Below are 27,845 nucleotides of genomic sequence, written 5' to 3' on the forward strand. Positions count from 1 at the left end.
AAGCAAGCAAGAAAAGAAAAGAAAAGAAAAAAGAAAAGAAAAGAAAAGAAAGAAAGAAGAAAGAAAGATTGATTTATATTGACTTGCCTTTCAACTATTCCTAGAAATTCTTATTCTTTATGAAGATGTAAGTTTCTCCCATTATCATAATTGTTCTGCTTTAAGAATGTCCTTCACTATTTTTTATAGTAAAGGTCTGCTGCTAATATGTTCTCAAAACCCCCCTCCTCCTATTTTTTTTTTTTTTTTTGGTTGTTATTTGGTCTGGAAAGTCATTATTTGTCTTTAGTTTAAAAAAATATTTTCCTTTAATTTTAAAAATAATTCATTTAAAAAATATTTTCCTTTAATTTTAAAAACATAGACTTCTGGGTTGACAGATTGGGTTTGCATCAGTTATCCATTTATTGCCTCTCAACTCTGAATGCATCTTCCAATACAGGCTGTGTGAGAAGCAACGTATTTCTTCTGAGCATTTCTTTGAGCATTTCTCCTTTAAAGTCAGCAGGATGTTGAGCTTTCTCGGTAGGGGGTGCTGAAGCCAAACTGGAGAAAGAGGCGTTCTGCAATTCCTGGTGTCATCCAAGAGGGGTCAGTGGTGTAGTTTGTTGTTGTTGTTTCAAATGGAGTCTCTCTCTGTCGCCCAGGCTGGAGTGCAATGGCACAATCTCAGCTAACTGCAACCTCTGATTCCCAGGTTTAAGTGATTCTCCTGCCTCAGCTTCCCGAGTAGCTGGGATTACAGGCACCTGCCGCCACGCCTGGCTAAGGTGGTGTAGCTTCGAGGACAACTGTCACAACTCAGATCGTGGTCCCTCTGTGGTCTTGAAGCCTCGGTTTGGCAACAATCTTTCTGCAGCCCTCTCAACACAGAAGCTAACTCCCCACATGCTCGGGCTCCCTAAGCAAGCTTCCTCCTCTCCCAACCCCCTAACCACCACAGCCTGCACACAGCTCCATGTGTCCCCGATGAGCATTTTGCAAGTCTCCAGATACCCAGATACTCCAGATATCTCCAGATACCAAGTCTCCTTCAGCACTGAAAGCCTTTGGCCCCTGCCATCATCCAGATTCCCACTGTATGCTGCTTCACAGGCAGCACTCCAGAAAGTTACCTATTGTTTGCCCAGCAACTCCAGACCAGATCTTTTCTGCTCAAACCAATGAGCTTCTCCACTACCCAGTCACCAGAACACACCATCTCCAATAGGCCTATTGGATAGCAAACCCTATCCATGCTTGTTCTGCTGATTAGACCCATTCTGTTATAGGATTCTCTGCGCATCTTGGATCTGTGATTTGATGTCTTATATTATTTTTAGATAGTGTTCTGCTATTATCTCTTCAAGTAGGTTGTCTGTCCCTATCTCTTTCTAATCCTTCTGGCATTCCAATTGTACAAATTTCAGACTATCTGGTATTAGCCCGTTGATCTTGGATGCTCTATATTTTTTAAAATTTATTCTTTTTACCTCTTTGTGTTTCATTTGGTCAATTTCTATTGATTCACCTTTAAGTTCATAAATGTTTTCCTTTGCTGTGTTAAGTCCAGTGATAAGTCCATCAAAGTCATTTTTCATCTCTGTGATTGTATTTTTTATTTCTAAGATTTTCATTAGACTCTTTCTTATAACTTCTCTCTGTTGAAATTCTCCACCATGCATATTGCCTACTTTTTCCATGAGAGTCTTTAATATATTAATTATAGCTATTTTAAATTTCCCAAGAGTTCCAAAGTCTTTGTCATCTTTGAGTCTGGTTCTGTTGATTACTTTGACTCTTGACAGTGAGTTGTTCTGTCTTGCATTTTTATTTGTCTTGTAACTTTTTATTGTACATGAACACTGTGAGGTATGATAGTAGAGAATAAAGTAAACAGTACTTTTGCTTGGTCTGCCAACATAAAGAAGAGTCTACTGGAATTGATCTGGGTTTAGTTTTTGTTGTTGCTATGGTTACCTTCAGTGTACCACCAGTCTCAAATTTTTTGTATGTGTTTTTTTTTGAGACGGAGTCTCACTCTGTTGCCCAGGCTGGAGTGCAGTGGTGCAATCTCGGCTCACTGCAACCTCTGCCTCCTGGACTCAAGTGATTCTCCTGCCTCAGCCTCCTGAGTAGCTGAGACTACAGGCGTGCACCACCACGCCTGGCTAATTTTTGTATTTTCAGTACAGATGGGGTTTCACTTTCTTGGCCAGGCTGGTCTTGAACTACTGACCTCAGGTGATCCACCCGCCTCAGCCTCCCAAAGTGCTGGGATTACAAGCATGAGCCACTGTGCCCAGCCTCAAAAGTTTTTAATGTAATCTAGTTCTTTAGATGGGGTATGTGTTGCATGAAAGCTGTTTCTAATATTCCTGTTTAACCCTTAGCTTTTGTCTTTTTCTGTGTGTCTGTACCTCAGAGAAGGTCCCTTTTTTATGCTCTTCCTCTTCTCTCAGTGCTAGATTGCTAACTGTTACTTGATGCCTGCTTGTCTAGTAGTGGTCTATAGGAGAAGACAGGTCTCTGTTTTCCTAGTCCAGCCTTGGTCTTAGGAAGGCCCTGTGTCCCTAAGTCTTGCAGATCAGGCTTTCTCTGTAATTCTGATCCTCCTCCCTGTAGCAGCCAAATGATGTCTTGAATCTTTGGTGGCCCTTGTGAATGGGAGAGTTTCTTGCTCTTCCCCCAGTGGTAGGAGATCTTTAATGGCCTGGGTCCAACACCCAGGAATGGAAGACTTTTCCCTTTTCTTTCTGCTTCCTCGCTGCAATGGTCTTTACCTGTGTCCTAGTGACCACAAGGTTTGCTACCCTTCTCCAGCATCCTAAGGCTTTTGAACCTTAGAGGAACGACCTTGGTGAGAATCTGTGCTTTGCCACAGAAGTGACACTCATCTCCTCTCCATCTTCAATATGGAGGAAGGCTTTCTCTCACCTCTTGCCTCATCACCAATCTTTCTTGTGAGTGTACAACAGAGGTCCATGGAGAAGACCCTGTAAGTGGGTGCAAGCCTATATTCTCATGCAAGTCCACCCCACGACTTTAGAAATTTGTTTAAAAATTTCACTGAATGATTCTTTCCCACTGTATGGCACCTGCCTTCTCTTCCTCCTTGGTTTCCCATAGATGACTCAATGCCTGTGTCCAATCTCTCCTTGGGAATGCCTATCTTTCCATTGATTTCAGGCCACCCAATTGCCCTGAGGCTTCAATTCTCTGAGAGGCAAAAAAAAAAAAAAAAAAAAAAGGTCTGTACATGTTTTGTACGGACACAATTTTACCTTGAATATTTTTGATCCACGGTTATTTGAATCCATGGATGCAGAACCCGTGGATACAGAATGCCATTACTTTTAATGGCAAAAAATGCAATTACTTTTGCACCAATGTAATAGTTCACATACCATATCTTTCGCTTAAAGTATACAAGTCAATGGTTTTTTGTACAGTCACAGAGTTACGCCATCATCACAACAACAGATTCTACAACTGATTTTAGAACACTTTTATCGCCGCAAAAAGAAATATTCTAGGCCTGGCGCAGTGGCTCACGCCTATAATATCACCATTTTGGGAGGCTGAGGTGGGCAGATCACTTGACGTCAGGAGCTCCAGACCAGCCAACATGGCGAAACCCCGTCTCTACTAAAAATGCAAAAATACAAAAAAAAAAAACACTCTTGATTTTCACCTGCCCGCCCCCGACCCAAACCCGCCAGCAACCCCTGCTGCTCTCCCACCAGGGACCCACTTGCCTGCTTTCTGATTCAATGGATTCACCGATTTTGGATTCGTCACGTAAATGGAATTATATGATATGTGACCTTTTGTGTCTGGCTACTTCCACTTAGCATAATGTTTTATTCACATTGTAGCATGTAACAGAATTTCATTTTTTTAATATTTATTTTTCCAACTTTTAAGTTCAAGGGTACATGTGCAGGATGTGCAGGTTTGTTACATGGTTAAACATGTGCCATGGTGGTTTGCCTCACGGATCATCCCATCACCTAGATATTCAGCCCAGAATCCATTAGCTATTCTTCCTGATACCCTCCCTCCTCCCACTCCCCACCCCCTGACAGGCCCCAGTGTGTGTTGCTCCCCCTGATGTTTCCACGTGTTCTCATCATTCAGCTCCCACTTACAAGTGAGAACAGGCGGTACTGGTATTTGGTTTTCTGTTCTTGCGTTAGTCTGCTGAGGATAATGACTTCCAGCTCCATCCATGCCTCTGCAACGGACATGATCTCATTCCTTTTTATGGCTGCATTGTATTCCATGGTGTATATGTACCACATTTTCTTTATCCAGTCTATCATCGATGGGCATGTAGGTTGATTCCATGTCCTTGCTATTGTGAATCATTTCTTTTCATTGATAAATAATATTCCACTGTATGGATATGCCACTTTTGTTTATTCATCAGCTGAAGGACATTTGGGTTATGTCCACTTTTTGGCTATCGTGAACAATGCAGCTATGAATATTCTTGTATACGGTTTTTGTGGATATATGTTTTTATTTCTCAGTATTACCCAGGAGTGAAATTGATGGAGCATATGGTAATTGTTCAGCCGTTTGAGGGATGCCAGACTGTCTTCCCAATTGGCCACACAATTTGCATTCACAGCAGCAATGGATGAGGGTTCCAATTTTTCCACATCCTTTTTAGTACAGTTGTCCCTCGGAATCTGTGGGAATTGGTTTCAGGACATCTCATGGATACCAAAATCCACGGATGCTCAAGTATCTTATATAAAATGATGTCGTATTTGCATATAACCTACGCACATGTTCCTGTATACTTTAAATCACCTCTAGATTACTTACAATACCTAATGCAATGTAAATGCTATGTAAATAGTTGTTGTATTGTTTAGGGAATAGTGACTAAAGAAAAAAATCTGTACATGTTTTGGACAGACACAATTTTTTTCCCAGACTATTTTTGATCTATAGTTATTTGAATCCACAGATGCAGAACCCACGGATACAGAGTGCCAACTGTACTTACTGGTATCTGTCTTTTTCAATATAGCCATCCTAGCAGGATGGTGTGGTGACTCATTATGGCTTTGATTTGCATTTCCTTAAAGACATAATGTCAAACACCTTTTCATGTGATTACTGGCCTTTTGTACATCTTCTTAGGAAAACTGTATTTTTTAGATCATTTGTCCATCCTTTCTGTATGTTGTCTATCATTGAGTTGAAAGAGTTCTTTATACATTCTAGACACAGTCCTTTATAAAGCTATATGATTTGCAAATATATGCACCCCATGGTGTGAGTTGTCTTTTTAGTTTCTTGATGGTGTCTTTTTTAGTTTTTAATACACTTTTTAATTTTGATGAAGTCTAATTTGCCTATTTTATCTTTGGTCCCTTGTGCTTTATGAACATTTGCTCCTATATTTACTTCTAAGAGTTTTATCGTTTCAGATCTGGAATTTAGGTCTTTGATCCATTTTGAGTTAATTGTTGTGTTTGGTGTAATGAAGCAGTCCAACTTCATTCTCTCGCGTGTGTGTATTCTGGTGTCCCAGTTCCAGAAACTCTTCTGCGCTTCTCACATGCTGTTTTCTGGGTCTCAAAACTCCTTCCCTTCTCTTCTCCATCTTTAAAATGCTTAATTGCTTTTCAAGTTCAGCATAACCCATACCAAAGTCTTCTCTGACTTCTTTGTCTAATTTAGATGTCCCTTTTGTACTTTTATAACACTGTACATGCTTCTAGACAGAGGTCTGCAAACTTTTTTTCTGGCAAAGCGACAGAGTATAAATATTTAGGCTTTGTGTGCCAGAAGGAAAAATCAAGGAAACTGTGGAGGTACTTAATAAGAGAGAAAACAAATTTCCAAAAATACCTGTATTGATGAAAGTAACAAATAATAATAGAGGTTTTTCTTTTTGAAATGTGGGTACATGAATGAGAAAAATTGAATTCTTTTTTTAGAGGGGATAACATTTTGCTTAATTGGGATTTAAAGTTAGTTCTTCCTATCATCAAATTGGCAGCATATGTTCATCTGTGAAAACCATTCTTTTTTTTGTTGTTGTCTGAGATGGAGTCTCACTCTGTCACCCAGGCTAGAGTGCAGTGGAGTGATCTCGGCTCACTGTAAACCTCCGTCTCCTGGCTTCAAGTGATTCTCTTTGCCTCAGCCTCTGGAGTAGCTGGGATTACAGGCATGTGCCACAACACCCAGTTAATTTTTGTATTTTTAGTAGAGACGGGGTTTCACCATGTTGCCCAGGCTGTTCTTGAACTCCTGAGCTCAAGTGATCCGCCCACTTTGGCCTCCCAAAGTGCTGGAATTATAAGCATGAGCCACCGCGCCCAGCTGAAAACCATGGTTTTCTTGGCCCCTAAGAAAACAGGTGGTGAGTTAGATTTGGCTGATGGACTGTAATTTCACAACATGGTAGTAGGTCAGTAGTTCTAACCCTTTTTTTCAAAGCCGTTGCTACAGAGGGATATGGTGCAATCCCAGTCATAATTGTGGATGGTTAGACAGGGATTCTCTTTGAGGAGGGTGATGATGGGAGGCTTACAGTGGCAGGAATTACAGATTAGCTTAATCAATAATCATTCTTCTGATTTGTCTTCCCAAACTGTAGAGGAGCCCAAAACTCATTTCTTAGACTTCTTTGCAGCAAGGGGTCTGCCAGCCTAGCACACTTTACATCAAACCTTGATTTGGAAGTCAGACACATGAGCAGAGAATCAGGGCAGTTGGCATGCAGTTTGCCAGTGTGAATGATGACACTGCTGGTGTGATTCTGGAAGTGGCAATTAAGGTGGTAGCTTCTGGATTCAGCAAACGGCTCACTGAGTCACCAGCTTCTCTGTTGTGCCACTGGAGGTAGCCGCCTTGGAGTTCCAGGTTGTCAGTGTGCTTTGGAGAGTGGTTCTGGGAAACTAAGGCTTTCCAACAATGCTGTGACCCAAGACCCCTAATAAATATTTTATTTATTTATTTCATTTCTCTGTCACCCAGGCTGGAGTACAGTGGCATGATCATAGCTCACTGCAACCCCCAACTCTGGTGCTGAAGCGATCTTCCCACCTCAACCTCCTGAGTAGCTGGGACTACAGGCACACACCACCATGCCCAGCTATTTTTCATAGAGATGAGGTCTCACTATGTTTTCTAGGCTGGTCTTGAACTCCTGGTCTGAAGTGATCCTCCTGCCTCGGCCTCCGAAAGTGCTGTGGTTACAAGCATGAGCTATCGTGCCTGGTGATAAAATGTTTCAAAGTATATTAACTTGAATCTTTTGTCTACAACCTGACTATAAGAAGTATATGTGCCGGACGCGGTGGCTCATGCCTGTAATCCCAGCACTTTGGGAGGCCGAGGCGGGTGAATCACGACGTCAGGAGATCGAGACCACCCTGGCTAACACAGTGAAACCTCGTCTCTACTAAAAATACAAAAAAAAATTAGCCGGGCGTGGTGGTGGGCGCCTGTAGTCCAGCTACTTGGGAGGCTGAGGCAGGAGAATGGCATGAACCCGGGAGGTGGAGCTTACAGTGAGCCGAGATCGCGTCACTGCACTCCAGCCTGGGTGACAAGAGCGAGACTCCGTCTCAAAAAAAAAAAAAAAAAAGAAGTGTATGTTAGAATCTAGGGAGGTGTGGGAAGATTTTTATTCTGATATGCTTCTCCCCATTCAGAATCACTACTTTTGATAATTCCAGATAGTGCGCATGTCACATTGATGTAGGAGTTAAGAAGAAACTACTTAGGCAGATAGTGAGGGTACACGAGTCCTTGGTAAGGTTTCCCTTTTTAACGAAAAGCAGCCCCCAAATCATATTCTAACAAACAGCAGCCTGCAAAATCGAGCTACAGACACAGACATGCAAGCTGGAAGCTTGCACGGGTGAACGCCATCAAGAAAAAAGCTACCTGGGACTAGGCATGTCCAAAATGGTGGCTCCATCTTCCCTCCTCTTTGCCAGCCGTGTGTACAGTAAGAAGACAAGATGGCGCCAGTCAAGTGGGAAACCCATTTGCATAAGAGTAGGGTGAGGTGGCCAGGCTTCCTGGCGTGGTATGTAAATGTCACACCTGATGGAACCAATCTGTGGGTCCTACATAAATCAGACACTGCCTCCTCAAGCCTGCTTATAAAATCTGGTGAACTCTGCCGCCGGCTGGTCTTTCCTTTCGGAAGCCTCTCTCACTAGAGAGGGAGCTATTCTCCTTTTTCTTTTGCCTATTAAACCTCCACTCCTAAACTCCTCATGTGTGTCCATGTCCTAAATTTTCTTGGCGCAAGATGATGAGCCCTGGGTATTTACCCTAGACAACCACACCGCTTCAACATCATAAAAGAAATTGTTGCTTTGCTTAACAGCCATTAAGTCACAATTTTTTGTGGGCAGGCACTTTGTCTTACTCACCTCTGAATCCTTGGTGCCAGGCAGTCAGTAGAAGTTTAACAAAATGTGCATTTCTAGGTTTTTATGTTCTAGAATTAATTCTCTGTATAAATCTTAGCTTATCTCCCAGTGAGAATGTAAGTTATTTTATGCAGAGAAACTTTAACATAAGGTATTCTAAGTCACACGGTCCTGCTGTGCTAGGTTCAGAGCAGTATTGATATTATTGGCCTTAGTAGGGTCAAGGGATTATCAACACCAGGGCCAGGCAGGTGATGTAAGTGAGTGACATGGGATGACTGCAACACAAAAGGGGTGGCAAAGATCAAGGAAACCTCAAATGTATGTACGTGCAAAGGAAACAGCTTCAGTCAGGGGCTGCCATATGGGAATGTAGGTTCACTCTTTACAGAACAGCCAATCTGAGTTTTTGCACTGAATCTCCCTATTTGAAAATGCTGATATCAATTTTTTTTAAAATGTGACTTGTATTTGCCAGACAAAAGAGGGCTGCAGGCTGGAACTGGCTCATGCAACTTCTAGCTAAAATAGTTCTCCCGACACCTCAAAAGATTGTGAATTCTCAAAGAAAGATAATATTCAATGAGAATTGTTCTTTCTTAGATCCCATATCTGAAGGTGTTCTGTTAAGTGGAATAGAGAAAACTGTGGAAGATTGTTAGTACTTATGGGATGTGTGAAGTCACTGGTATAGTCACTGATTATCTTAGTCTATTTTGCATTGTACAAGCAACACCTAAGGCTGGGTAATTTATAAAGAAAAGAGGTTTACTTGGCTCATGGTTCTGCAGGATGTACAAGCATGGTGCCTGTATCTACTTGGCTTCTGGTGAGACCTCAGGAAGCTTTTACTCATGGGTAGAAGGCAAAGGGGGAACAGGTGTGCCACGTGACAAGAGAGGGAGCAAGAGAGATGCCAGGCGCTTTTTAAGCAACCAGCTCTTGCATGAACTAACAGAACGAGAACTCACTCATTACCATGGGAAGGGCACCAAGCCATTCATGAGGGATCTGCTCCCATGACCCAAACACTTCCCACCAGGCCCCACCTCCAACATCGAGGGTTGTATTAAGTCTGTTCTCATGTTGCTAATAAAGACATACCCAAGACTGAGTAATTTATAAAGAAAAAGAGGTTTAATGGACTCCCAGTTCCACATGGCTGGGGAGACCTCGCAATCATGGTGGAAGGCAAGGAGGAGCAAGTCATATCCTACATGGTGGCAGAGAAGAGAGAGAACTCGTGCAGGGGAACTCCTGTTTATAAAACCATCAGATCTTGTGGCACTTATTCACTAACACGAGAACAGCACAGGAAAGACCCACCCCCATGATTCAATTACCTCCCACCAGGTCCCTCCCACAACACATGGAAATTATGGGAGCTATAATTCAAGATGAGATTTGGGTGAGCAAACAGCCAAGCCATATCAGGGTCACCTTTCCATATGAGACTTGGAGGGGACACATATCCAAACTGTAGCACTGGTGTAGATGTTGTTGTCTCAGTATCTAGAGTAGATGAAAAAGCTTGAGGGGTCCAGGCCAAGGCAATGATGAGGCTTTACTGAAGACGAACTAGACAGAAGGCTGCTAACATTGGTGTGAATCTGGCAAAGGAGTTGTTTCAGCTGTTCCCAGACCAGAGAGCAAGCAGGGTGTAGGATAGCAGTGGGTTAAACAAGTGAAAGAAGGAAAAAGTGCTTCTGGCCCTAGGAAGGAAAAAATGGGACGTCTTTCTGCCAGGAATGAGACTGTCTGCAGAGTGAATCAGCAGCGGTAGATGGATTCACTAAAAGGCATCCCTCTAGGCCAGGCGCGGTGTTTCAATCCCAGCACTTTGGGAGGCCGAGGTGGGCGGATCACCTGAGGTCAGGAGTTCGAGATCAGCCTGGCCAACATGATGAAACCTTGTCACTACTACAAATACCAAACAGCCGGGCATGATGGTGCATGCCTGTAATCCCAGCTACTCTGGAGGCTGAGGCAGGAGAATCGCTTGAACCCGGGAGGCAGACGTTGCGGTGAGCAGAGATCACACCCTTGCACTCTGCCTGGGCAACAAGAGCGAAACTCCGTCTCAAAAAACAAAAAAACGAAAACAAAAAACAAAAAATATCCCTCCTCCTATACTGCCAGGGCACTGCTTTTCATTTTCCATCTTTCAGCTGTGAGTGAAATGAAGATACCCATCTGCCCAATGGTAGTTGAGGTTGTGGGATGCTTGACCACAAAATGTAATCTACAGGTTACATGTACCTTCTGCAGCTTTTGCTTTTAGCTAAAGCTTTTTCTGTAACCTCATTTTGACAGTGCAGGCAAGGAGGGAGTGTTGAACTGTCAGTGTAGCAGAGACTCCCAGGTGTGCTGGGTGAAGTTGTGCAGAGCATTTGGGATGTTCTTAAAATAATACCCTGGAAGTTCTTCTCTGCATGACCAGAAGCCATGTCAGAACTCTAATGGCATCACCTGCTGAGTTAGAAAAAAGTTTCCAGAAACCACAAGTTTGATTTCGTAATAAACAGCTTCTCAGGGCTTCTTCGGCATGGCTACATAAATCTGACTGCTTAAAAATAGATGAGCGGACCGGGCGCGGTGGCTCACACCTGCAATCCCAGCACTTTGGGAGGCTGAGATGGGTGGATCACGAGGTCAGGAGATTGAGAGCATCCTGGCTAACACGGTGAAACCCCGTCTCTACTAAAAATACAAAAAATTAGCCGGGCGTAGTGGCAGGCGCCTGGGCGACTGAGTGAGACTCCGTCTCAAAAAATAAAAAAAAAAAAAAAAAAAAAAATGAGCACAGAGCCTTGCTTCACTCCTCTGGCATTGTACACCAAGCTGGAAGGGCCACTGATGATACTGGAACCATCTTCTAGGCCCCTGGGAAATTCTGGGGGAGGTCAACATGGACACTGAGCTCTAGGGCGTGAAGATTCCACGTGTCTGGTATGGGGCTGCAGCAAAGGCTGGAAGGTGGGTATTTGGGTCTCGTCTGCTGAACTGCCCTTGTTTCTAAGGTATTCTTCCCCAACCCCTGTTATCTACCCTCCTGAAAGCTTTTTTCAATTTGATCCCCACTTCCAAACTCCATTAGTGATATGGTCTGGCTCTGTGTCCCCACCCAAATCTCATCTTGAATTGTAGCTCCCATAATTCCCATGTGTTATCGGAGAGCCTGGAGGGAGACAATTTGAACCATGGAGGCAGTTTCCTCCATACTGTTCTCATGGTAGTGAGTAAGTCTCACGAGATCTGATGGTTTTATCAGGGGTTTCCGCTTTTGTATCTCCCTCATTTTCTCTTGCTGCCGCCATATAAGAAGTGCCTTTCACTTCCAGCCATGATTCTGAAGCCTCCCCAGCCATGTGGAACTATAAGTCCAACTAAACCTCTTTTTCTTCCCAGTCTCAGGTATGTCTGTATCCACAGCATGAAAATAGACTAATACAATTAGGCAGCTCTTTAAATATCTATCTTTCTAATCTATATATCACACATAGGAAACCCTGTCTCTACTAAAAATACAAAAGTAGCTGGGCATGGTGGTGCATGCCTGTAATCCCAGCTCCTCGGGAGCTGAGACAGGAGAATTGCTTGAACCCGGGAGACAGAAGTTGCAGTGAGCTGAGATCGTACCATTGCACTCCAGCCTGGGCAACAAGAGTGAAACTTCGTCTCAAAACAAAACAATAACAAAAAAAACCCCACACATATTTATATGTGTGTATCTACATATATACACACATAAATATGTATATATGTATTTACATATACAGACACATATAAATATGTATGTGTATATATATATATACATCTAATATATATGTATAGATGTATAATTTCACGTGTATATATGCAGGTATATATGTATAAAACTTTCCCTGTGGACCAGACGGGAGTTCAGTGGTGCAATCATAGCTCACTGAAGCCTCACGTTCCTAGGCTCAAGGAACCCTCCCACCTCAGCCTCTTAAGCTGTTAGGGCTACAAGTGTGTACCATTACATCCAGCTAATTTAAAAATGTTTTTTGTAGAGACAGGGTCTCGCTGTGTTGCCAGGCTGATCTCAAACTCCTGGGCTCAAGCAATCCTCCCACCTCAGCCTCCCAAACTGATAGGATTACAGGCATGAGCCACTGCACCTGCCAACTCTTTAAATATTCGAAGCCTGTAGCCATACCTTCTTCCTACCTGGTCTGCTTTAAGGAAAAAAAAAAAAAAGCAATCTATGTTCCATCACCCAGCATCCAAGTGAAATCCAGCCTGTGCTTTCACCAATCTGACTGCCCTTTTTCAGAACCACATCATTTTTATCTCTGTCTCTATTTATTCAACACAGATTTATGCAACACTCAGGGACGTCCCTTGGGAGGGTTAGGGAAAGACTGACGTTTTATGCAACATCTGGGTTGGGGCTTGTAGAAAGAGTTTACAGACAAAGAATGGGTAATGTTCCCAAGAGTATCAGAGAGATTTGCACAGAGATAATCAGGAAATATCATACAGATGGGGGCTGCATTCTTCCCTGGGGGGGAACTTTCATTCCATAGCCATCATTTCCAGATAGGGACACAAAGCTGTGCCTACCTTGCCCAGAAACAGAGTGAGAAAGTTGTGATACAATGACGACAGGGACATTTTTTTGCTTATTTGGTGCCCTATCCCCAGTGACTGAAATCATACCTGGAACACAGAAGGTGCCCAAAAAATATTGGGTAAATAAATCAACAAATGAATAAAGTGAAGTCAGTAGGAAGACCAGGGAAAGGTCAGTTACTGGGGCTTCCAAGAGATTCCCATAAAGGACATTATAGCCATAATGTGTGTCTCGGGGGGCGGGGCGGGGGAGAATAACTGAGAGGAGCATTATAAAAACTCACACAGGGCCGGGCGCAGTGGCTCACGCCTGTAATCCCAGCACTCTGGGAGGCCAAGGCGGGCAGATCACGAGGTCAGGAGTTTGAGACCAGCCTGGCCAACACGGTAAAACCCCATTTCTACTAAAAATACAAAAATTAGTGGGGTGTGGTGGTGGGCACCGTAATCCTAGCTACTCGGGAGCCTGAGGCAGGAGAATCGCTTGAAACCGGAAGGCAGAGGTTGCAGTGAGCCGAGATCGCGCCACTGCACTCCAGCCTGGGCGACAGAACAAAACTCTGTCTCAAAAAACAAACAAACAAACAAACAAACAAAAAAACCATACACAGACCCCATAGACTCACTGCGAACAGAGAGCGCCATGGTGGGATAGCAGGAGGGGGCCATGAGGCTTGCAAGAGCAGGAGACGGACAAACATCTGCACTAAATCAATGCTTGTCAATGCTTTCATCATCAATTCAATGCATTCAGTCATCAGGATCATTGAATGACTGAATGAATGAATGAATGAATCTAAAATGGAATGCTGGAAGAAAACAAGACACAAGGAAACCAAAGCTTTTCAGCACTGTTCTAATAAAAGAATAAGAGGGCAGACTAAAGACAGCATGCATTTTAAGCTTCTTGCAACACAAATGATAGACAAGGGAAAATCAGGTCAGGAATTAGGAATACTAGGTCATATGTTTTGTGATACTGGATACTACTTATTCCATGTTTAACATGTGCCAAAGTTGATGCTAGGTGTCAGGGATACAGCAGTGACCACAGTCTCAATACACTTAATGTGTATGGATGTGGCCGGGCGTGGTGGCTCATGCCTGTAATCCCAGCGGTTTGGGAGGCCGAGGTGGATGGGTCACCTGATACTAAGAGTTCCAGACCAGCCTGAGCAACATGGTGAAACCCCACCTCTACTAAAAACACACACACACACACACACACACACACAAAGTTGGCCAGGCGTGGTGGCAGGCACCTGTAATCACAGCTACTCGGGAGGCTGAGGCAGGAGAATCACTTGAACCTGGGAGGCAGAGGTTGCAGCAAGCCGAGATCGTGCCATTGCACTTCAGCCTGGGTGATAGAGCAAGACGCTGTCTCCAAAAAAAAAAAAAGTTTATGGATGGTAGTTATGATCATCCTCTCCACCCCACATTCCCTAGACAGGAAAATGAGGCAAGAAACAAATGTAATTTGCCTAAATACTGCTCGGAAATGGTGGAGCTGGGATTGGGATTCACACTGTGATCTGAGACATCTCCTTATATCAACCAAGACAGACCCTAACATTAAGGACACAAAGGATACCTAGGGGTAGAGGTCAGGGCCTGGCTGGCATGGTGCATTTCTAAATTCCTCAGGCTACTAGGAAATCCATACTCTTGCCAAACTCCCTAACAATGGGAGCTACCAGGGATGTTATCAGCTGGTTTACAACCCAGACCATGTCAACTCCAATGGACAGAGGATACGCCTTACAAACAACATAAGCAACTGTGGACCTTAAGCCAGTTTCAGCCAGCTTACAGAGGCTGCACAAAAACTGTGTCCTCCTAAACCTTTGTTGTTGTTGCTGTTGTTTTGCAGTTTTCCCTTTCTTCAAGGGTATATCCTTTCAAGGGTCTCAACTGGAAACCTGGATGTTCACCAGGGTTCCTCCCTTTTTCCAGGCTCTGATCTCCACTTTTTTTCTCCTCAGCACTGTGAGACTGACAAAAACCTCTGATTAATTTTTTATGCTTTGAGCACCTAGAAACAAAGATGTATTGAACTTGTATTTTACAGTTTATGAGCTGGTGAATGCCTTGAGGTGAAATTTCATGCAATCTGTTCTTCTGGGATGGAGCCCTTCAAGTTCAGGCTGACTTACTAGCCATTAACTCCAATCCTGTAGACTCATCCCAGTGAGTACCACGATCTCAGTGCCACTGTTTTCTCTTCTACCTTTATACTTGTTATAGCAAACTTCCTGAGAATAAAATGCTGTGGAAAACATCCGGCTTACATCAATGCACTCTTCTCTCTGACTTTTTGAACCCTCAAGTCTTAGTTGTCTTGTTTACTTTCCAATACCATGAAACAGCTGTTTTGTTGTTTGCTATTCTGTTTTTATAGTTCTTCTTCTTCTTCTTCTTCTTTTTTTTTTTCAGAGGGGGCCTCAATCTGTCACCCAGGCCGGGGTGGTGTAGTGGCATGATCTCAGCTCACTGCAATCTCCACCTCCAGGGCTCAAGCGATCCTCCCACCTCAGCCTCCCGAGTAGCTGAAACCACAGACACAGACCACCACACCCAGCTAATTTTTTGTAATTTTGGTAGAGACAGGATTTTGCCATGGTGCCCAGGCTGATCTCAAACTCCTGAGCTAGGCAATTCACCCGCTTCAGCCTCCCAAAGTGCTGAGATTAGAGGTGTGAGCCACTGCACCCAGCCTATAGTTCTTCGTTATATAAGCTTAGTTTTATACAAATTACTCCACTATATCCAGTCGATATCTAAGGAAATTATTTTCCAAACAAGACTCCAAGGTTTAATAAAAGCCCCCCAAAAATCAGTGGATATAATTATATCAATATTATGAATTTCTGGCCAGGCATGGTGGCTCACGACTGTAATCCCAGCACTTTGGGAGGCCAAGGTGGGTGGATCACCTGAGGTCAAGAGCTCAAAACCAGCCTGGCCAACATGGTGAAAACCCATCTCTACTAAAAAAATACAAAAATTAGCTGGGTGTGGTGGCAGGTGCCTGTAATCCCAGCTACTTGGGAGGCTGAGGCAGGGAGAATTGCTTGAACCTGGGAGACGGAGGTTGCAGTGAGCCTGGATCACACCACTCCACTCCAGCCTGGGCGACAGAGTGAGACTGCATCTCAGAAAAAAAAAAATATGAATTTCTCTTCAATAAGGACACCATAAATGAAGTTAACTGATGGGGGGAAGACTGAGAGGCAACATTTGAAGCCTCTAAAATTGATAGTACCTAGATAACAAGACAGCAGACCCAGTATAAAAAATGAACAAAAGATACGAATAAGAAATTCACAGAAAGGTAAACCCAACAGCCTCCAAGTTTATGAAGCGAGGTTCAATTTCATTTGTGCTTAGAGAAATGCAAATGAAAAACAACAATTGTATACACTTGACAACCATCAAATTGGTAAAAATTATAAAGTCAGATAAATGTTCATGAGAAATTAGAGAAAAAATAATCTTTTGTGCTGCTGGGAAGAGGGTTAGCATCACCACGCCAGAAATCAATCTAACGGGCAGTGTGTACTTTATATGCCAGCAATCCCATTCCAAATGATATATTCTAAAGAAATTCACACAGGTTCGTAAGGGGCCATGGGTGAGAATGTTTATTAGAATGTTTGGGGATTAGGGATTGGGAGACATTCTGACTGCCCCTCATTAGGGACATAAAAGAGTCAACTGGGCCGGGCACGGTGGCTCATGCCTGTAATCCCAGCACTTTGGGAGGCCGAGGTGGGCAGATCATCTGAGGTCAGGAGTTCCAGACCAGCCTGGCCAATATGGTGAAACCCTGTCTCTACTAAAAATACAAAAAGTAGCCGGGCGTGGTGGTGCACACCTGTAGTCCCAGCTACTCGGAGGCTGAGGCAGAAGAATTGCTTGAACCCAGGAGGCCAAGGTTGCACTGAGCCCAGATCACATCACTGCACTCCAGCCTGGGAGACAGAGCAAGTCTCTGTCTCAAAAACAAAAAACAAAAAACAAAACAGTCAACTGACTCTGCCGGACCGCCACGCCGCCGTCATGGACACCAGCCATGTACAGCCTATCAAGCTGGCCAGGGTCACCAAGGTCCTGGGCAGGACCGGCTCTCAGGGACAGTGCACGCAGGTGCATGTGGAATTTATGGACAACACGAGCCACTCCAGCATCTGCAATGTAAAAGGCCCCATGTGCGAGGGGGATGTGCTCACCCTGTTGGAGTCAGAGCGAGAGGCCTGGAAGTTGCGCTGAGCTTGGCTGCTCACTGGGTCTTGGATGTGGGGTTCGACCACTTGGCTGGTGGGAATGGTGTGCCACAATCTGCTCCTTTATTTTATTTTTTGACTGCCACATGGGAATTGAGATGCGCCTTTAAATAAAGCATTTGTGCTTCAAGTTAAAAAGAAAGAGTAAGCTGAGATGGATGGATGTGATGGAATGCTCTGTGGGATCCATCAACTAGTGATATCTTGAGCAGATGATTAGATCTTAAAAGCATAATGTAGAATGAAGAAAGTATGATATAGAAGGCTATCTGTAGTATGAAAGGAAAATATATTGGGCCCCTAATATCACTAAGGAAACCTAAAGCCGGGAACTGCTTAGGGCAAACCTGCCTTCCATTCTATTCAAAGTCACCCCTCTCTGACCACTGAGATAGACGCATATCTGATTTGCCTCCTTTGGAAGGGCTAATCAGAAACTCAAAAGAATGTAACCATTTGTGTATCACCTATCTGTGACCTGGAAGTCCCTTCCCCCGTTCCAATCTTCTGCCTTTGATTCAAGTTGTCCCACCTTTCCAGACAGAACCAATGTACTTCTTACATATATTTATTGATGTCCCATGTCTCCCTAAATAGATAAAAGCAAGCTATGCCCCAACCACCTTGGGCACATGTCACCAGGACCTCCTGAGGCTGTGTCACGGGCGGATCCTCAACCTTGGCAAAATAAACTTTCTAAATTAACTGAAACCTGTCTCACATTTTCTGGTTTCACAGTAGTTGCACAATAACATTCAAATACATTTTAAAACACACACACAAAACACACACTATATTTTAAAATATAGAGTAGATAGAGTACTCCAGAGTAATAGAGCTCAGGTTTTATGTGAAGGGTGCCTGGATTCTAGTCCTCACGCTGCCATATGCTAAATGCGTGATCTTGGGAAAATTACTTCATGTATCCATGCCTCTATTTCCTCTTCTGTTAAATGGGAACAACAAAAGAATTTTTCTCTTTTTTGAGACCGGATCTCACTCTGTCACCCAGGCTGGAGTATAGTGGCACGGTATCAGCTCACGGCAACCTCTGCCTCTGGGGTTCAAGCGATTCTCATGCCTCAGGCTCCCGAGTAGCTGAGACTACAGGCATGTGTTATCACACAGGCTAATTTTTTTATTTTTAATAGAGACGGGGCTTCACCATGTTGGCTGGGCTGGTCTCGAACTCATGAACTCAGGTGATCCACCCACCTCGGACTCCCAAAGTGTTGGGATTACAGGAGTGAGCCACCATGCCAGGCCAAAACAATGTTTCTCATAGTGCTGTTGGGAGGATGAAAGAAGATAATGTATATAAAAGTGCTTGGAACACGACCTTGGAAAATTAAATTGGAGTTGGCAATAATATTTATTTTCAAAGACATCTATGTACAGGCAGGATGAAAATGGGGAGTGAGCATGGAGATAAAGAAAAAATAATAAAATAACTGAACAGGGTGTCTTTCATGGGCTTATGGTAAGGGTGTGCCCTGAATTGACAGGAAAAATGAACTCAAGTTTTGGAACCTGACATTCCCCAAATCTGCAAGAGTTAAGCCTAAAACAAACAGACCAAAGCCCCATGTTATGAATCTAGTCACTGCTGAGCAGTGAGCTTTCGCCATCTTCCTTCTGAGAAGGAGCTCAGTGCTTCTGATGTTTTTGTGGTGTTAAACAATGCTGCTAGGCCGGGTGCAATGGCTCATGCCTATAATCTGAGCACTTTGGGAGGCCAAGGCAGGCAGATTACTTGAGCCCAGGAGTTCAAGATCAACCTGGGCAACATAGTGGGACCCCATCTCTATTTTAAAAAATAAAAAATAAGAAAACATTGGCTGGGCACGGTGTCTCACACCTGTAATCCCAGCACTTTGGGAGGCCAAGATGGGTGGATCACCTGAGGTCAGAGGTTTGAAACCAACCTGGCCAACATGGTGAAACCCTGTCTTTACTAAAAATGCAAAATTAGCCGGGCATCGTGGCACATGCCTGTAATCCCAGCTACTTGGGAGGCTGAGGCAGGAGAACTGCTTGAACCTGGGAGGCAGAGGTTGCAGTGAGCCGAAATCGTGCCATTGCACTCCAGCCTGGGCAACAAGAATAAAACTGCATCCCCCCCCAAAAAAAAAAAAAAAAAGAAAGAAAACATTTCTGATTGAATTTATGTAATAATTTACCTATTGTGTCTAAGCTGTTCTTTAAAAAACTAGTTGCTATCAAAATGCTTAATGAGTCAATTACTAATTATAAATCAGTGAATTAATTAATACGTCCCAAGTCAAGAATCTGTTATATTTACAAACAATTGCTACCCTCTGTCTAATCTTTGAATTTGTGCTCATGAAGAAATTGGCTACCAATGTGGTACCAGTCTCCCAGCATCCTTGAAGAAGAGTTAGGAGGTAGGGGAGAACACATGTACGTCTTTCCCTAGAGGTGACTACACTGAAATCTAGCTAAGCGATATAGTTTGGATGTTTGTACCCTCCAAATCTCATATTGAAATGTGATCCCCAATACTGGAGGTGGGGTCTGGTGGGAGGGGTCATAGGGGCGGATCCCTCATGAATGTCTTGAGGCCCTCCCCACAGTAATAAGTAGGTTCTCACTCTAATAGCTCACAGGAGAGCTGGCTGTTTAAAAGAGCATGGCATCTCTTGCTTTCTCTCTCACCATGTGATGTACCTGCTCCCCCTTCCCTTCCACCATGAATAAAAGCTTCCCAAGGCTTCACCAGAAGCCAATCAGATGTGGGTGCCATGATTCCTGTACAGCCTGCAGGAACCAGGAGCCAAGTAAACCTCTTTTCTTTCTAAATGACCCAGTTTTGGGTATTCCTTTATAGCAACACAAAATGGGCTAAGACATTAAGTCAACAAGATACACAAAATAACGCAGTTAAGTACCAACACAAGGCACAACCCAATGAGAATGAAATAGGCATTGCAGAGTGCCAGTGCTCGAGAGCAGGGCTCCCCAACCCCCGGGCCGTGGACCAGCACCAGTCTGTGGCCTGTTAGGAACCAGGCTACACAGCAGGAGGTGAGTGGCAGGTGAGCAAGCATTGCCGCCTGAACTCTACCTCCTGTCAGATCAGTGGCAGCATTAGATTATCATAGGTGCTCAAACCCTATTGTAAACTGCACACGCGAGGGATCTAGGTTGTGAACTCCTTGTGAGAATCCAATGCCTGATGATCTGTCACAGTCTCCCATCACCCCCAGATGAGACCGTCTAGCTGCAGGAACACAGGCTCAGGGCTTCCACTGATTCTACATGATGGTGCGTTGTGTAATGACTTCATTATATATTACAATGTAATAATAGAAATAAAGTACATAATAAATGTACTGTGGTTGCATTATCTGAAAACCATCCCTCCTCACCGGTCTGTGGAAAAATTGTCTTCCACAAAACTGGTCCCTGGTGCCAAAAAGGTTGGGGACCACTGCTCCAGAGTTCAGTGAAGTTAGAGCAGAGACGACTTGGGCAGGCTTCTGAAGGACTTCCCCATGAACGGAATTCTGCTCAGCAGCGGCATGGGGTGAGGGCCGCTTTAGGGATTGCATTTGGTGGAAGCTCAAATGCAGACTTTGTGGATTCGCTAGGCAATTCAAGTTCCAAAAGGATTTTTGGAAATTGTGGATCTTAGGGAAATGGTAGATGTTGCGCTCGTTTTGTTTTAATTAGCTGAAGAACATAACAAGAAAAAAAGTTTCTCCAAAGGAGGGAAATCAGAATATCTTCATACATTTCTATTTTTATCTGTTTCCTAAGACCTTAAGTAAAAAAAATCTAATTCTTGTAAAAATAGTGACAATGATAACAGTAGCCTGAATTTATGTTGCCTTACATCTAGCGGGCTCCATTTTTTTTTCTTTTCTTTTCCCTTTTTTTTTTTTTTTTTTTTTGAGACAGGGTCTTGCTCTGTCACCCAGAGTGGAGTGCAGTGGTGCAATCATAGCTCACTGCAGCCTTGACCTCCTGGGCTCAAGTGATCCTCCTGCCTCAGCCTCTCGAGTAGCTAGGACTACAGGTGCACGCCAACAGACTCAGCTAATTTCTTTTTAATAGATGAAGTCTTGCTATGTTGCCTAGGCCAGTCTTGAACTCCTGGGCTCAAGCAATCCTCCTGCGTTGGCCTCCCAAAATGCTCGGATTGTTAAGTGTGAGCCACCGTGCCTAGACAGCCAAGAACGTTGCATACACATACATCATTTTCCCACATCTGTCATGAGGCAAGCATGACAAGGCCTTTATTCCTTCTTGAGATGGAAAATAAACTGTAAGGCATTGGATGGTACCTGACATGGTCTAGAATCAGGATTTCCTGACTTTGAATTCGGTGCCGTGAGTGATGGCAAGGAAACTGCTGTTTTTCAGTCACCTGAAACTTTAGGTCAGTTGCTGTGTTGCCCCGGCTTCTCATGAACTCCAGTGCTCAAACTTCCTACGTTGACCCAAAGCGCTGGGATTATAGGCATGAACCACCATGCAGGAGCCACGTTTGGTGGGAGTTGTGTTTTTTTGTTGTTTGTTGTTTGTTTGTTTCTTTTGAGACAGTCTCGCTCTGCCACCCAGGCTGGAGCGCAGTGGCGCAATTTCGGCTCACTGCAACCTCCGATTCCCAGGTTCAAGCCATCCTCGTGCCACAGCCTCCCAAGTAGCTAGGATCACAGGCACCCACCACCACGCCTGGCTAATTTTTGTATTTTTATTAGAGACGGGGTTTCATCATGTTGCCTAGGCTGGTCTCAAACTCCTGACTTCAGGCGATCTGCCCACCTCGGCCTCCCAAACTGCTGAGATTACAGGCTTGAGCCACCGCGCCCCGCCAGTGGGAGTTTTATGTACATTATGTCAGGCAATGCAACCACATCATGAACTAAGGCAATTTTACAGAAATGGACAGAGAATCAGAGGGCATCTTTCAGTTTGAGTTAAAATCCAGTACAATGAAGATATGATGATACTGATAGTGAGAATGAGATCACACATGGAAGCCGGAGACTCTCTCGACACACCCTTTTCCTATGCTATGTTATGTCTTGAATTTCTGAAAATATCACTGGGCTTAAAAGTGAAGAAAATTATACTGGAGATTTTTTCTTCTTCTAAAAATCTCCACATAAATGGGTCACCTTGAAATACTATTCTCACAATGCAGTTACAATTTTTAAAAATTGCTGCCGGGCATGGAGGCTCACACCTGTAATCCCAGCACTTTGGGAGCCCCAGGCAGGTGGATCACCTGAGGTCTGGAGTTCGAGACCAGCCTCGCCAACATGGTGAAACCCCGCGTCTATTAAAAATACAAGATTAGCCGGTTGTGGTGGTGGGTGCCTGTAATCCCAGCTACTCGGGAGGCTGAGGAAGGAGAATTACTTGAACCTGGGAGGCAGAGGTTGCAGTGAGCTGGTTGCACTGCACTCTAGCCTGGGCGACAGAGCGAGACTCCGTCTCCAAAAAAAAAAAAAAAAGAAAAGAAAAGAAAAGAAAGATGTGGACATGCTTTTTTCTTCTTTTTCCGGGGAGGTAGGTATGTAGGAAGATCCACGGAAGGGCAGTGCTTTTTGGGGGACTGATGCCCAGATTTTGTTCAGGTGATAATTATCTGCCAGACTTCTCACCGAAAGGGCGATGGTGCATGCAGGGAAAGGGTACCTTGAGCCAGCACCCCTGAGGAAGATGTTTGTATTATGAGGACTCAGCAATCGGTCTGGGGAAGGTGTGGATGTCAGCAGACAAGGAGCCGCACTGCCACAAGGACTCTGTTCTGAGTGGGGGGAAAAGGACTACATAGTCTCTTCCCTTGCCCAGGCAGCAAAGGTCCCTTTTTGATCAGCAAATCAAATCAGCAAATAAAAGCTGATTTGATGGGTCTTCCAAATGCTCAGTCTCTCTATTACTCCTATGACCCAAGGAAGCCATGCCTAAGAGAGAGTCATCATACATCATACATGTGACACTGAGCTCCATTAGAATTTGGTTTCAGGCCGGGCGCGATTGGCTTATGCCTGTAATCCCAGCACTTTGGGAGGCTGAGGCGGGCGGATCACCTGAGGTCAGGAATTCCAGACCAGCCTGGCCAACATGGTGAGATCCCCATCTCTACTAAAAATAAAAAATTAGCCAGGCATGGTGGTGCATGCCTGTAATCCTAGCTACTTGGGAGGCTAAGGCATGAGAATCGCTTGAACCCAGGAGGTAGAGGTTGCAGTGAGCCAAGATCATGCCACTGCACTCCAGCCTGGGTGACAGAGAGATATTCTGTCTCAAAAAAAAAAAAAAGAAAAAAGAATTTGTTTTCAGCCAGGCGCAGGGGCTCATGCCTGCAATCCCAATGTTTTTGGAGGCCAAGATGGGATGACTGCTTGAACCCAGGAGTTCCACACCAGTCTGGGCAACATAGTGAGACCCTGTCTCTACAAAAAAATTAAAAAAATAGCCAGGCATGGTGGCATGTGCCTGTAGTCCCAGTTACTTGGGAGGCTGAGGTGGGAGCATCACTTGAGCCCAGGAGTTCCAGGCTGCAGAGAGCTGTGATGGCACTATTGCACTCCAGCCTGAGTGACACAGCAAGACTCTGCCTCTTAAAAGAAAAAAAAAAAAAGAATTCGTTTTCCATGCTGCCAGTTTGTCATTATGACAGTGTGGTCTGGACTGAAGGACTGGCCATAAATATTGTGGACATTTAGAGGAAGGAAGCGAATCCCTGACAGGCTGTGAGGCAGGAGAATAGGGTTTGGAGACAGGGAACATAAGGACTTCCCAGAACTAAATCAAATGGAAACACTTCAGCTATACAGGAAATATCCTCTCCATTTACAAAGGGTGTACGTCGAGTAAATGACTGTAACTTTACTTCATCCTCTTCATTTACATAAGGCGTACACCAAGTAACCAATAGAAACCTCGAGAGGGTTTTTTGTTTGTTTGAGATGGAGTCTTGCTCTGTTGCCCAGCCTGGAGTGCAGTGGTGCGATCTCGGCTCACTGCAACCTCTCCCTCTGAGGTTCAAGCGATTCTCCTGCCTCAGCCTCCTGAGTAGCTGGGATTACAGGCATGCATTGCTGTGCCTGGCTAATTTTTGTTTGTAGTAGAGATGGGGTTTCACCATGTTGGCCAGGGTGGTCTCGAACTCCTGACCTCAAGTGATTCACCCACCCTGGCCTCCCAAAGTGCTGAGCTTACAGGCGTGAGCCACCAAACCCAGCCTTAGAGGGTATTTAAACCCCAAACCCCAAAAAATTCTGTAACAGGGCTCTCGAACCTCTATGCCTGGGCCTGCTCCAAACCTGTGGAGTGTACTTTCTTTTTTTTTGAGATGGAGTCTCACTTTGTCACCCAGGCTGGAGTGCAGTGGCACGATCTCGGCTCACTGCAAGCTCCGCCTCCCGGGTTCATGCCATTCTCCTGCCTCAGCCTCCCGAGTAGCTGGGACTACAGGCACCTGTCAACATGCCCGGCTAATTTTTTTGTATTTTTAGTAGAGACGGGGTTTCACCGTGTTAGCCAGGATGGTCTCGATCTCCTGACCTCGTGATCTGCCCACCTCAGCCTCCCAAAGCGTTGGGATTACAGGCGTGAGCCACTGCACCCGGCCACTTTCATTTTTAATAAATCTCTGCTTTTGTTGCTTCATTCTTTCCTTGCTTCGTTTGTGCGTTTTGTCTAATTCTTTGTTCGAGATGCCAAGAACCTGGACACCCTCCCCTGGTAACACCTGGAGAGTGAGCCCCTTATGGGAGGAGAATCGCTCACAGTTGTTTTAGCCACAGCACAAGTGTGAGCAGGACGGAAAGGGGTCTTTCATGTAATCTGTTCCAACTCCATCATTTTACAGGTGAGGAAACTGAGGCAGAGGGACTCATTCAAGGTCACCCATAAATACATGGAAGGGTTGAGAATAGGATCTAGGTTTCCAATAATCACTACCATGCATTTTTGGATATTGCAGACTACTTGCCAAAAAGCCTAGGCATTATCTTTGATTCTGCGTTTTCCTTCAAACCCCATCCCTACGACCAGTCCATCACCACAGTCCTCTTAAAGACTTGCAAGCATAGCCCAAATTGACCCTCTCCCCACCACTCTCCCCAATCAGCTCATACTGGGTTACTCCCCGACCCAGAGTAGTCAAGTCCTTCTTTTGTCCCTAACACCCCCGATCCACAGAGCCACCCGAGTCAGACCTTGAAACTGTAAATCCAGTCAGAACACACCTGTTTAAACTTAAAGCTGCTTCAGACCACACAGGGAATCACATCCAGACTCCTACCTGATCAGCTCTGCCCACTGCGCATCTGACACCAGCCAGCCTCCCTCAGTCTGCTCCAGCCAGACTGGCTTTCTTAATGCTCTGGAAACATGCCAAGCTGCTCCCACCTTAGGAATCTGTATCTGCTGTTCCTTCTGCACAGAATGCCATTCCCAGAGTTCTTCATAAAGCTGGCTCCACCCTGTCTTTCCTTTCCTAGCCATTTCACCCTCTCTGAGAAGCCTGCCCTAACCAGTCATTCCTGAGTAGGCCCCCAACTATCCCCGTTTTATTTCTACCATAACACTTATCCATAAATGACATTTCCTTGTTTGTTTGTAGATTTATTGTCTGTCTCCCCCTTTGTCTCTCTCATTCACGGCCAGTGCCTGAAACCTGCTGGGCACACAGTAGGCTCTTAGTAAATACCAGTTTAATTACTTAGTCAAAAGATGACAGCATAGCTGCCTCTAGGGCACAACACCCTTTTCTTTTTATATGGCATAAGGGATTTTGATCAAAGAGCTCTCTAGCACCATGTAGTCTCCAGAAAACACTCTCAGTAAAGAAATGCTTTTACTTCCAGTAAAGAATAACAGAAACGGCCAGGCGCGTGGCTCATGCCTATAAACCCAGCACTTTGGGAGGCCGAGGCAGCTGCATCACCTGTGGTCAGGAGTTCAAGACTAGCCTGGCCAACATGGTGAAACCCCGTCTCTACTAAAAATACAAAAATTAGCTGGGCATGATGGTGCGTGCCTGGAATCCCAGCTACTTGGGAGGCTGAGGCAAGAGAATCGCTTGAACCCAGGAGGCGGAGGTCGCAGTGAGTCGAGATCGTGCCACTGCACTCCAGCCTGGGCAACAGAGCAGTACTTCCATCTCAAAAACAAACAAACAAAAACAAAACAAAACAACAACAACAAAAAACAAATAACAGAAACAAGTTTTTCCAGCTTCTGCAAGAACTCAGTGAGGAGTCTGGTCTTTTATAGCATCTCTAAATATACTTTTTGGATTGGCAGATGTCACATACCCTACTAAGACAAAACCGATCACAGCCAGAAGCCTAGCATCTATGGCTCAGTGGCTGGTTCTGACTGGCTCATCCTGAGCCAGGATTTGAAATCAAAGTCTTTGACTTTGAAATTCATGCAAGCGACTTGCAGAATGGTGGATCTTCTTATGTCTTGCACTTTTTCTGTGCTCTAGTTTGTCAAACTGCCACAGCCTTTTTTTTTCTATTCCCCTCCTGGGAGTCGGACCCAACCAATCCATCACTTGCCCAAACCATCAGATGCGGCTGCTGATGGTGGAGGGAGAACGAGGCAGAACCACCCCAGGATGTGAGTGAGTCTGCTTTCTGGGACATCTTCAAAAGAAACAGTTGCTAGCTGAAGTATGAAAAACGAAGAGTCTGCCCAGCAGCTTCCTTCTGGCATCTCTATCAAATCACTGATCTGTTGAATTGGATATGCGACCTGCAACTGCTAAATTGAAGATACCACAGGTCACCTGGCAGGATCTTCCTAAATCATGAAACTTTCATGCTCAGGGTTCTCCCATTCTTGGCTCCACCCTGACGCCTCAACAGCAGCTCAGTGGCTCCCAGTCATTTCTTCCTTTGCCAAGTGCACCCCCCTCACCTCCTTGCCTAAGGAAGATGTTGGTATTAATATGATAATGACTCCAGTTAGTCCAGGGAAGGCGTGCATGTCAGCAGAGAAGGAGCGGCTCTGCCACAAGGACTCAGCTCTGGGTGAGGGGAAGGGGCCCACATAGGCTTGTCCCTTGGCCAGGCGGCCATACTCCCTTTTTGAGGCTAGTGGCAAATGAAAGCTGATTTGATGGGTCCTCCAAACGCTCAATCTCTGCATCACTTCCGTGACCCAAGAAAGCTAGTGTAGATCGCTAGCGATCTCAACTCATTCCTGGACTATTACAGGTAAGGCCATACCGACGCCCCAGGTGCTGGGCTGTTCCCCCTTGCACAATCTGCTGGATTCTTCTTTCTAAAACCAAGTCCCACCATGCTCTTGTCGGCTCGGCCCCTGTAGGATCCCTGCATCCTTCCTGCCTTCACATTCAAAGCTCATCAATACCTGTCCAGCTTCTTCTAATCCCCAGAAAGTCTTCTTTGATTCCTCTAATAGGAGAAAGTGTCTTTCTCTTTAGCTTGTCATAAATGCCTTTTGCATGGCTTTCGTGACTCAGCCCTCCATAATTTATTTATTTTTTGGAGATAAAGTCTTGCCCTGTCATCCAGTTTAGAGAGCAGTGGCGTGACCACAGCTCACTGCA

General features: G+C 44.7%; 2 protein-coding genes across 6 annotated transcripts in view; one reads left to right on the forward strand and one right to left on the reverse strand.

The window, feature by feature from the left end:
* The window catches only part of CALN1 (calneuron 1), a 625,214-nt gene that overhangs the window by 146,568 nt on the left and 450,801 nt on the right, over positions 1–27,845 (reverse strand). The window lies entirely within an intron of this gene.
* On the forward strand, positions 17,054–17,267 carry LOC112134413 (small ribosomal subunit protein eS28-like). The gene has a single exon (XM_054560454.2). The coding sequence runs from the start codon at positions 17,058–17,060 to the stop codon at positions 17,265–17,267; it is 210 nt and encodes a 69-aa protein (XP_054416429.1). The 5' UTR covers positions 17,054–17,057.

Source organism: Pongo abelii, chromosome 6 (genome assembly GCF_028885655.2).
Source record: "Pongo abelii isolate AG06213 chromosome 6, NHGRI_mPonAbe1-v2.0_pri, whole genome shotgun sequence".
Classification (NCBI taxonomy): Eukaryota; Metazoa; Chordata; class Mammalia; order Primates; family Hominidae; genus Pongo; species Pongo abelii.

What these genes read in the sequence shown, in the direction of transcription:
- LOC112134413 (XM_054560454.2), top strand. Translation starts at nt 17,058, where the DNA reads ATGGACACCAGCCATGTACAGCCTATCAAGCTGGCCAGGGTCACCAAG.